Here is a 12,357-nt window from a genome sequence, read left to right on the forward strand (position 1 = left end):
GAGGGAAGTGTTGGTATTGTCCAGAAGAAGGGCAGGTGTCAGTAAATGTTTCAGTCTGTTGCTTTAGTTCTCGTGCAATTGAAAGCATCTGGTTCATCGTGCTTGAATTTCATAATCTGATTAGATGCCACCTTCTATTTTTGTTTTTCCCTAACTTCAAAGAAATATTCTACCTGAAAGCTTTCCACAGTTTTCCTTCACAAAATGATTTTGTCACATTCTCTTTGCAGCATTAGGACCTCAGTAGTTTCTTTCCATGTTGTTAGTTCCTGCTTGTCATGACCTGTAAAAAGAAGCTGGTTTGGCCAGCTTTGTTATTACAAAATTATTTCTCCTGACTCTTATTCTGATTATGGTTACAAAATTATTCCTGATAAGTCACTCTAACAAGAAAAGGTTTTAGTCATTGATTGTGGTACCCTGAGGCAATGGGGTTTGGGTCAGGCAGCCTCCTCCAATACTCAGGATGCTGATCAAAAATGAGGATTTTGCCAGAGGTCAAAATCAAAGGACTGTCAAGCTTATGTTGCTTGTACTGCTGGCACCAAAGAAATGCTTCAGAAAAATATAATTTGACCATAAAAGTTAAGGCAATGCCAGGATGTCTGCCTGTGCATAGCGTGTCTGCATCAAGATCAAAGGGTCCCATGGCTGGGGTGACAGCCCTTGGAAAGAAGCTCAGGGCCAGTAAGGGCTGGTGGTACTCAGGGCTCAAACAGAAAATATCTTCTGATGAAGCAGCTTGTTTATTTCATAGATTTATGTATTTAATGGATTCGTATTTAAAAACCTGTCAGAGTCTTAGATTATGGCTTTAATAATGGCTTTAAATTTAAAGAGTAGTTTTAAATTAGATATGAGGAAGATTTGTTTTTTACTGTGAGTGTGGTGAGGCACAGGAACATGTTGTCCAGAGAAGTTGTGCATACCCCACCTTCAGAAGTGTTCAGGGTTGAATATGTCAGTGAACAATCTGGTCTGGTGGAAGGTGTCCCTGCCCATGGCAGTGAGAGTGGGAAATAGATGGTCTTTAAGGTTCTTTCCAACACAAACCACTCTATGGTTCTATGATTCCATGAATATTATCCACCTGAAGACCCAATCCAAAGGTTATTCAACTTGGCAATGTTGTCTGAGGGGCCAAGGCAGAGGAGGGAGAGGTGGCCAGATGAGGCAGCACTCCAAGAACAAATCAAATAGTAAAGAGATAACCTACCACTCGGCTGGCATTACTGGGAAAGTCTTATGCTGTTACATGTTTTTACTTAGCAAACATATTCTTCTTAATATTTTATTGGGACAGTTTTGCTTTAGAAGCCATTCCTACTTTGCATTCCAGCCTTGTTTTATCTCTTCCATCAGACCCCGTCTATAATTAAGTCCAAAGACGTACATTGAAATCCTCGTGGGAATCAAAACATTTCCACTTTATATTCCAGCACTGACTGTTATTTGAGGATCACACAGTGTTTCACCACTGATAATTAATCTTTCTGGAAGCTCTTTGACACAGACAAGAGCTATTATTCAGGAACAGTGATTAATGAGAAGAAAGCCATGAAGATGTACAGGACCTGTCAAGATGAAGGAGCTGAGCTGAACCCTGAGCACTGCTGTGCTGACAAACCTCTGGCAGCCTTTTTCTTCCTCAGTTTCTTCACTTGAACAGTGATGCCTTTCTTGCTGTGAAGTGTTCAAGACTTGCCAAGAAAAAATCCTTAATGAACAGTTAGGTATTAAGCCTTTTAGAAGGGATAATAAACATATGCAGATCAAGAGCAGCTTGAGGCTTACTCGATAGAGCTCAGTAATGCATTTCTGTTTAGGGAAGTCATAGCATGTCATGACTTTTTGTGGGTTTGTGTAGGCTGATCTTATGTTTGGAATGCAAACACAAGGATGATGCACCACCCTGGATGAAAACCAGTGGATACATGTTCACCAAGTATGTGCTTCATGAAGCCTGTATATTACAAGGAAAGTGGCAGATTGCAGAGTTAAAAGCAAAACTCGCATGAATAATTGTGTGTTTTCAGTTCAAAGTCATCTATTTCAGTTTATACATTTAAAATATTTCCCAGTTTTCTTTGCTTGCTAGCTTCAAAAGTACAGATGCTAATTACTCTGCTGTGGCATTCAAAGATATTGTGTTCAACTAACAGAGAACAGGAAGAAATTGTTTTTCACTTTTCAGCTTTTTTCATTTACAGAGGAAAATAAGTTAGATAAACCCATCTTAAAATATTTTACTTATGGCCCATGTTAGAGTAAGAATTAAAAAAACAAAGTTGATTTGTGTTGCAAGTGATCACAAGGCAGGCTTGACATTAAAACTGCTTGCTAAGCTGAGTCAATAAAATAATAATGAAGATATTAAAAATATTAATATATATATATGGTATATATTAATGAAGATATATATTATATATATGTATATTATATATACATATAAAAATGCAGATATACATACATATATATTATATATTTATATATTATATATGTAATATATATCACATATTTATATATATATAACATATAACATATAAAGTTATATATATTATATATTAATGAAGATATTAAAACTTCTCACCTAATGATTTTGGTTCACAAGTACTATGCTGAATGCTACTTTCAGCTGTCTCCTGGCAATAGTCCTGTGCCCTCTAGCTGGCAACTTGTGTTCTTCAAAGGACTGTTTGTACAGCAGCTGAATATGATAACAGAGGAGAGCAGCTTCTCTTTGGCCTACCTGAACAAATAACTTCCCTGGATTTAATGAGCCCATCTCTCACAGTCATTCAGGACTGTGCTGTGCAGGGATGACAGCTGACAACTTGTTCTGTGCCTGCTGCTGTCTGGATGGGTCTTTCTTTTGCCTCTTACTGGTGTTCTGCTTCTGTACTGAGCCCTCAAGTCTGGAGGTGATGGAAACCTGCCTGCTGACTTAGTGTCTTCTGTCACATTCCTTCTAGGTCAAGATGATTTTGATTTAGCTGATGCCCTTGATCACCCAGGTATGTAATTTTTCTATCCTTATTTTACTATGGTATTTACATCTAATAGTAAATCTTAAATCTTTTTCGTTGAGGAATGGAATATGAAGTGGCTACTACTTCTGTTAAAGATACACAGAACTGAAGAATGCTAGGTTTCAATGTTTCTATCATGAAATGAAAATTTTCTTTAAAAAAACAAACAAAAAACTAGATTTGAAAACATATTCCTTCATTTTTGGCTTCTGCTGTGATACATAAAGTTTTATGGAAAGCAGCTCTCTACATTTGCTCATACCTGCTTTGGTTAAGTTGAAGCTGTTAATGTCTATTGGCATGTCATTTTGTCCAACAGATGACATCATCACCAGGAAACCCACAGTGATCAGAAGACCGACAAGACCTGTGTACAGTGAGTAATAAATAATGGGTCATAAAACTCATTTTGTGCATGTAGGAAACTTTCACATGAGGCTCTTTATCATATTTGCTGCTGTGCTTTAGCTGAGATAATGTGTGATTAACAGCTGTCTTCTTAAAGTAAAAGAAGTGCTCTTTTTACAATTACCAGTTACATGTCTTTACTGCTTCCAGTGAGGCAATCAAGCATGGCTGGCCAGTGAGAGTATTTTATTTCCCAAAGTCCTTCTTCACCCTTTTCTTGATGGTTCTGAACTCCCTGGGAAGTATAACAATGGGTAGCTGTTGCTAAAATTGGCTGTTTCTCTACTTTTTTTCTTTATTATCTTTATTTGTTGTATATTTATTCATGATGCTTGATAACAGAGTTGGAAAAGAATCAGAACAAAGACAGGGCTCAACCAGCCACCCCACTCTTTTATAGCACTCTTCTTCTCATTGGTTACAGCTGTGGCCTGTTAAAGTCAGGCCTGTTCCTAATCTTTAATAATTGGCCCAGCTGCAACTCCTTAGGGGTAAGATTACTTTCTACACTATCTTTATTTTCTTATAGTCTCTCCCCCTACACAGCTGGGGCCAATTACAGCCAGTGTCCTCTGGCATTCCATGCACCTCTGCCTGAGTTAAAGCTCTGCTGTAGGCATCTCTCTTGTGTAGCAAAATTCATCACAACAGTTAGTGGAAGGTAATGTTTATTTGCAAAATCTCAATGTGTAAGTTGATATTTACCCACTGACATTGTTCCTGCATTCTGTTTAATTCAGCCATGCCCTCACATCCACCTGCTCATGAGCACCAAGATGTGTGTGCTTAGGTGGCCTGGTGAGCATTGTGGGCAACATGAGACAAAGCTTGCCAGCTTCTGAGCTCTTATCCTGTCTCTGTGCTTCTTCTTGATCAGAAATGACAAGCAGAATCCACACATCTTTTATATCCTTTAGCAGTAATCAGGTATTATAGAGAGGTCATTGCCTCATAATATTTCTCACTCTGGTGCCTCTGAACCCTTGGTCAGGTTGCTGCCCACTATATTTTTTTTCACTTGTTTGGAGTTCACAGGCTGTGTGCACAGACTTATTTTCTGGGTGGATGATCAGAAAAGTAGTGATATGCTGCAACCTTTGGTGTTAGAATGCCTTTCTGCTTTTCCTCTGCTGAGAAGTCATCTGTGCTGTCATCAGAGCACAGGCCTGTGACAGGTAATGGCATTTTTGAAAAGCAACTCTCTGCCGAGCAGACACAGGGAGGACCTACACCTAACAAGTACAAACCAAGTCATGTATTATGAATTTGTTTATTTTCCTGCCAGATTTCCTGGTGACATCAAAGCATTTCTGAGTTGTTACTCAAATGAGACTAGATACTGTGCTAAAGCAGCTTCCCAGTCCTCCTAGGTATAAAGAACAGAAGAAAACAGATTTCTGCATGGTGATTTTCCTGTGTTTCAGGAATTCTGACACGTCTATAATGAAAAAAAACTTGTTTAATTGAGGATCTATCTAACTGTCTGTGGCAACAAACACTGTTACAAAAATTTAGATAGGTTTTGCTATCCTCTTTGTTCTGATTCACTCTACCACTCCACGCATATAAGCATCAAGAAAGGGATTCTTGGAGTGAAAACATCCATCCAATGTATTTCTTTCAGAGCTCACCATCATTCCATACACACCTTAAAATACCACCCAGTCACTCATATCCACACCTGCATGTTAGAAACAGAGTTCCTCTTTATGCATCTACAGCTCATGGACAAATTGTTTATTGCATGGGAAGATTCCATCCCAGGTACAGCGAGACACGTGTGTGGTGCTGGGCAATGGTCACAGCCTGGTCATTTACTGGGAAACTTTTGCATACAGACATTTAATTCTATCTAAAAACCTTCATGGCTCAGGCAAATAAAAACAGACTGTCTCTCAACCTCAGACAGATGCATATGATTGCCTGAAGCAAGGGGTCATCCTGACCTTTACATAGATATTTGATTCAATATCTCCCCAAGTAGGTTTATTGCTCCCTAGTATTTGCTCTCAAAATGGATATTCAGTTTTCCTAGTTCAATAAATAACATTTAAGCCAAACATACATATACAAATTTTAACCACAGACATAAATGTTAATTATTAAGTATGTTTTAAAAATTAGTACAGTTACATATTATAACATAGCTAATTTTATTTTTGTATTTGCAGGTATATTAAAGAGGTATTGATCTTGATTCAACTGTAAGATTTATTTTGACATAATTTAAAACTGGAAAAAAACTTTGTATTTTGAATAGAAAATACTGTGCTATTTGTCAATTAGTGTGTGGGAAAATGTTACTATAAGACTTTTCAAGAAAAATGTTATAAGTTATTTCAATTTGTGGTACTGACTTGAAAAAGGTGCTTGTCAAACATGCAGTTGTACATGTTCTAATGAGAAAGCATTTTATTTCCCTCAAGTATTGTGTGTAACTCACTTTTCTATATCTTCCTCCTATTCATTTTTAGACAATGATCTACATTTAGGAGATGCTCTTGGTGGGGGTGAGTACTCCCTTGTTTCCTTGAATACAAGGGGATTTTTTTCTTCCATAGTCTTTTCCTGAACTCTGCCTAATTTCTAAAAAGATATTTCAGTACTGCAGGAGGTGCAATGGTCATGAGAGTTATTACAGCTCATGTACATGCAGCCCTTCTGCCTGAGGCCGTCACACAGAGTGGGGACAGCACCTGGTCGCCAGTGACCTTTGAGAGCCTCCAGCTGCCCTGCCTTGCATGAACTGGAGTTGGCTGGGCTTGCTGTACCATGGCAGAGCACCCCAGGCGTGGCTGGGGAGAGCAAACGTCACCCATTCAGCTGGGATGGCTCAGGGTGGAGTCCTCTGACTCAAGCTTGAAGAAGGTGACGGCTGTAGTTTCTTCAGCGACCAAAAATGAGCCTGTTTCAGAGATCAGCACTGGTGAACACAGCTTAAGCTTGAAGCAGTCAAGCTGTTGTAACATGCTGTTAACATCCAGATATTCCCATAACACCCAGACCTGACCTCAGAAGTATTCTGAGTACAGTACTGTACAGAGCTGTGCAGACATATGAATCCTTGAGGCTGGGAATTTGTACACCAAATTTCATTTAGTGTGTTTAGAGATATACCAAGCATGTGAAGAACACTAGAAAGGTTCTTGAATACTGCAGTTACCCAAAATGCAATTAGTATTCAATTAAAGCCTAAAATTCCCCTTTAATCACAGCCACACAAAAGAAAAATTGCACAGAACCTCTGAATCAGCTGCAGTGGTCTGGTTTGCACGTGTTTCAGTCTTAGAAAATGACACTTTTGACATTGTTTCTTTTTTTTCCATTTTTAACTTCCCCTGTGGCACTTCATGCCTTTGTATGAATGATATATTAGTCCAGATTCAACAAAACTGGATCTAATTTTGTTAATAATTCCCATGTTTATAATTTCATTTATTCTTCTCCGTAATAATTCTTCCATTCTTGCAAGCTTTTATTGAGTACTGTTATTGAGTACTGTTATGAGAGGATAGGTTAAATATGTTGGCTAAAGTATTAATTAATAGCTTAAGTATCTTAACGAAACCACATCTATTCATTCCAAGGATAGAAAATTGTATTTCCATTGTTTTTGATTTCTTTGTTCCATTTTCTGTTCGGGTTCTTAACTGACCTTCATACATGGTATAATAAGGTTAAAGTTATGTTTCTCTTTATCAGTATTTCTGAAGACATTTTGTTTTCACCAGCTGTGCCACACAGTATGTCTTCTTATGCTTAGAGAAGACTAAGTGCAGCATCATGATAGAAATTAAATGTGGAATTGGTGGTTTTCTGCATTTGTGCCACAGTGAGTCTTAGTTCATTACACAGAGCCAGAACAGAGCAAGTCCTTCCTCTGCTGAATATAATTTATTGGGAAAAGTCAGATTCAGCAAAGCTTTATGACTCTACCTAAAATCTGTAGGCTGTAGGCTAAACTCACTTGAGGTTAAGCATATACCTAAATAATTTTCTGGATCAGAACCTAAATGGTGTTCAGAAACAGAAGAATTGTATTTAGCAGCTAGGCAAGAAGAAAACATAAAAAAGGGCATCTGGCATGGTTGGAAGGTGAAAGATTTAAAGAGGGTTGAGGAAATTGCTATTTATTTCTGTGACCTAATTTTGATTTATGCAGAGAAAAATGCACTGTCTGGCATTTTTAAAACTCATTGAATTGGTTGACTAAAGGGTAGCAAGAGAAAACCGACTCTATACACACAGAGCAGCAAGCCTAGATATTAAATTTGGCGGGCTTTGATCTGGGTGAGCTCTTCAGCATTGTATATGCAGTTTGGAAACTGCCTTTAGTGATCAGATCTCCTGCTCTGCCCAATGCATCTCTTTCTAATCCTTTGGCAAAAAATTAAGGTTAAATGCTAGCACAAAGTTCTGAACAACAGCAAAGCTGAAGTCTGAGATAATTTTGCACAGTTCAAGAGCAGAAAATTCATTATGCATTAGATAAATTCAGCATCTGTTAAATGAAACTAATCTGCAGGCCTTATTAAAACCTGCTGATGGCAATGAGATAACCTGCTGCTTCCTGCCCAGCCTAGAACACAGCTTCTCTGTTGGCTCTGAATAACTGCACCACTGACACCCAGAGTGACTGACACATTTTGCCCCCCAGCTGCCAGCTTTAATCAATGTTAGCACTTGCCAGATATATGTAAAATATTTTCCCTCAATGTTTTTTGTGAATTCTTCTCTTCTTTCGAAAATATTCCCTATTCATTTCCAAGTCAGTTTTTATAGCTAGCTATTTGTTGATATAGTGCTTAAATCTTCTTAACTACTGAAAAAGCCCTTTTATTAATTCATGGGAGTGCAAATTAGAAATAGGTATAAAATGCTTTTATTTAAAGTTCCCAGTTTTGCCTGTTCAATCATCTAACAATATTAATTATCGATAGGTGACATCTCAAGAAAACCTTTATACCCACCTCTTCCACCACGCCCAGGAAGCTATGGCAATTCTGGTAAGACTACTTGCTCACAAGAAAATGTAGTGCTATCAGCTGTTCAGAGCAGACATTTTGAATACTTTAATCTCTTATTTCTCTAGTAATAGCATTTGTCATCCTTTTCCCACGTCTTCCTTTTGTAATCATTGTTTGTGAGCCAGGGGTGAGAAAGCTTTTTTCTGAATGTTAGTGTTGATACCATAAAGTTTTTATGTTTGTTCAAAATGTGGACACTGCATATTAAGTGGCATGAGACTAACATTTAATCTTGTTTGTGTTTTCATTTTGGGCGTGTATACACTGAACTATGCAAAGGCTCAAATTTGACATCTAGCCAGAGGGCAGGGATAAACCTGTGCTCAAATCAATTTGAGATGTGCATCTGAGATGGCCCTGGGGCATACACCAGATGGGGCTGGGCAGCCTGTATTGCTTTTGAGTTTGGTTCCAGACACTTCCTAAAATAAAGTAAATGTGGTATATCTATTCTGGCTGTCACCCTGCACCTGTACTTACTTTGGGTATGGCTGTAGTGCTGAGCCATGGACAGGTCCCTCTGGAGTCCTTCCTGGAAAGGACCCACTGACTCTGCTTCAGGGGTCACTGGCACTCAAGATGCCCATATTGTACAAGGATTTGTGTTACTGGGAGCTCAAGCCCACACATCCCACAAGTACCCAAAACAGACACAGAATACATGGACACCAATGTGTCTGTGTATTCTGTGTCAGTACTTCAGCTTTCAGGTGAATTTTGGTAGGTGACTGTTCAGTGTAAGACATGTGACCCATCCACCATGACGAGGCTGGGATTTCAAAGGTCCCTCACTTTTCCCTAGAACGCTACAAAAGGAGTGGACAAGGGAGCTGAAGGGGTTACCATTGTATATCATTTTGAAACTGGAATCTTTATCTTGCAGGAGGTTTTGATGACTCAGATCTGATTGGTGGAAAGCCTTTACCACCAGGTAACATTTGCCTATTTCCCTTCCAACGTGATCCTAACACCTGTAAATTGGAGCTGGTTGGTTTTGTTTTTTGTGGTAATCTGTCTCTGGAGGTATAGGACCACACTGCACTTTTTTATTTAGGTTAGTTATCCATCATGAAAAAAACATGGGTTTAAGCCTGAAGCTAGAACTTGAAACATATTCCAAAACATTTTTTAGATGTCAGAAGCCTGCAGGTTTTATCCCTTTGAATTCAGCAAGGAAAGTCCAAAAACAAGGGATATGCTGAAATAGATGGACCAAGACAAAGATCTTGATGTAAACTACTGATAAATGAGCTGATTGTCTGGGAGTAGAGAAGAGATAGAATATTCTGTCCTCCCTGTGAAATCAGCTTGATGTAGCCTGTTACAGATGGTCCTTCTTCCCCAAAAAGGAAGTTTCAAGAGGATGAGCAATTATTCCTCTGGCCAGCACAGCCATCAGTGGGGAATGGAAGGGGAGCTCCTCTCTTGTAGTGTTGTTGGGCCACGCTTTTTGCCCTTTGTACATCACGCTTTGCTGAGTAAAGACTTAGTTCTCAAAACAGGATGACAAACATTCTTTGATGAAGCTTCACCCTCTATTCCAGGAGATCAGGAGCACCATTTCAATCATGGAGCGAACACAGGTATAGTAAATAATTTACATTATTCTGCAGTTGATTTCTGATCTTTATGAAACACTAAAACAATTACAGCCTTACAAAGTAGCAGATATAATAAATTAGGCTTTAACACATAATTTTCACATCAGCTGTAATATAATACAATTTTTTATTCATCTGCCTAATTCTATAGTTTCCCCAAACTATTTTCATAATTTGGTAAAGGCACTCTTTAGTAGACTATATACTTCAGACAAAGCATTTAAGTGCCTCTGAAAAAAAAAAAAAAAAAAAAAACAACCACACCTTCTGTTTCTTTTTCCACAGATTCAGGTCTAATTGCTGGAGTTACATCTCCTGTAATTTCTGCTTTTGTGATACTGATTGTTGGATCCATAGCAGCCTACACCGCTTACAAGAATAAGAAACTCTGTTTCAAACCACGTGGTAAGGCCCAAACAGTTTTCCACTGATTTAGTGGTGAAGTTGGTGGGAACTTGACAAACAATTGTCTCTGCCAGCACAGAGGTGCCTGGCAGTTATGGCTCTGTGTGAAATCAGCCAGGGTGGCCTAGATCAGCCTCAGAAAAGCTGGCAAAGAACACTCACAGTGGAAATACTCAATGTTCAATTTTCATTTTTCAGGTGGGGCTGCAGTGTAAAGAAGAGTTGCTGTCTGATCACAGGCTCCTTTGGTTGGTGACACTCTACACTGCCATTCTGACAGAAGAAAATCTTCCCCTAACGAGTGTTTTCTTGAGACATTGCAATCCTGCTCTCTCTAACCTGATGTCACTTTTGCACCTCAAGCTTTATGTCATCAAAAATATGCTTAAGACATCCAGGGATTGTATTGCACTCTCTGACCTGCATTCATAAAGGCTGGATACAGATTTTGACTCAGAAGTTATCATAAACAACAAAGAAATCAAGTTTGATATAAGCTAAAAATCAAAGGATTCAGGTTTGTGAGGATTCGAGTCACCAAATATTTTTTTTTGTTTTCAAAATTAGCCAAAAAACTCAGTCCTTCTGACAGAATAGGAATAAGGAGTTTTTTGCCATTTCCTTTCACACCTGTTGGGTTTCTCCAGTATATTTCTGTAATGTTTATATGTTTAAAGAAAATTTGTAGTTGTCTAAAGAATTAAAAATTTGAATGCCTTTACTTTGTGTTTATGTCTGAATTTTAGCAAAGTGAAAGGAAGTCTAGCTAGAAAATTCATTCTTAATTTTACAATATACTGAAAAGATTATGTACATTGATAAACCACTGTTTAAAATGAAACAGAGAGGAATACATGCTAATTTTATTTATTTATTTATTTTATTGATTAATTACTGAACTGGTGTTTAGCTCTTCTCAGGAACTAGAATTTTACATGAGTTTCATTTCTGTTCTTGAAAACTTAGGCCTGACTCTAGGAACCTTTGAAGGTACTAATCTAGAAAGATTTTTTTTTTAAATATTATTTATCACTTCTGAAAAGGGAAAATGGGTACAAGGATTTTTCTGATTCATTTAGAATGAGTTTGGGATGCTTCAATCTCTAAAATCTAAGTCACAATGACTTCTGAGCTTCATATTATGTGGAGGTGTGGTTGACATAGTTTTTCTAGTTAGACAGTTCCACTTTCCTTCATTCCTGAATGCCCTTGCTGTGCTAACAATATCCTCATGTAGACAAACCTATAATGAAAATCGACACCTTTCCTGTCTCTCTGCCCTCATTTAGCTAACTGGATCCAAAAAAAAAAAAAAAATAGCAAGTGAATGAAATACAGATGAGAGCTGGCAAAACTAGCAGTTTACTGACATAATTCTGCAATAGAGACATTTTAACTGACATTTAAAACATAAGGAAATTGGTGTGGTTTTGTCCTCATTTTATATCCAAAGCATGGTTTTTGTTACTGCAATTCCACATATATGGAGGTGAATATGATTTTGTGCTTATTACATCGAGAGGAAGGCATATACTAAAAAAGTAATTTTTCATATAATAAAATGCTATTTAACTGAATTATATTTTCAATGGATATATATCAGTTGCTTGCTTAGACTACCACTTTTTTTTGATCCTGAAAAAAATTATAATGTACATCAGTTTAAACATAGAAACATCTCAACAATATACAAACAAATGAACACCTTTGTGGCTATCACTTTCAACTTATAAATGAGAAAATATTTTGACCATGGCTTTCAAGGACATTTAGTATTTATTTTTAAATATTAATTTCCATGTTAAGAGTTAAAACAGATTGTTGCATATTTTGTCAGACAGACATAAAGATTTGATTAATGAAATGACAAGTATTTTGGTGTTACAG

The 12,357-nt window shown here is 37.7% G+C and overlaps 1 protein-coding gene across 1 annotated transcript; it reads left to right on the top strand.

Annotated features, from left to right (window-relative positions):
- Window positions 1-647: 647 nt before the first annotated feature.
- On the top strand, window positions 648-11,224 carry XG (Xg glycoprotein (Xg blood group)). The gene is made up of 9 exons (XM_058045495.1): window positions 648-687; window positions 2,973-3,014; window positions 3,349-3,405; window positions 5,912-5,947; window positions 8,378-8,443; window positions 9,348-9,395; window positions 9,991-10,047; window positions 10,351-10,470; window positions 11,217-11,224. The coding sequence occupies exons 1-9, from the start codon at window positions 648-650 to the stop codon at window positions 11,222-11,224; spliced, it is 474 nt and encodes a 157-aa protein (XP_057901478.1).
- Window positions 11,225-12,357: the final 1,133 nt, after the last annotated feature.

Source organism: Melospiza georgiana, chromosome 2, assembly GCF_028018845.1.
Source record: "Melospiza georgiana isolate bMelGeo1 chromosome 2, bMelGeo1.pri, whole genome shotgun sequence".
NCBI lineage: Eukaryota > Metazoa > Chordata > Aves > Passeriformes > Passerellidae > Melospiza > Melospiza georgiana.

Coding starts and splice junctions, on each gene's coding strand:
- XG (XM_058045495.1), top strand. CDS start 648: ATGGCTGGGGTGACAGCCCTTGGAAAGAAGCTCAGGGCCA. Junction 8,444..9,347: donor AGGAAGCTATGGCAATTCTG/GTAAGACTACTT, acceptor TTTATCTTGCAG/GAGGTTTTGATGACTCAGAT. Junction 9,396..9,990: donor TGGAAAGCCTTTACCACCAG/GTAACATTTGCC, acceptor TCTTTGATGAAG/CTTCACCCTCTATTCCAGGA.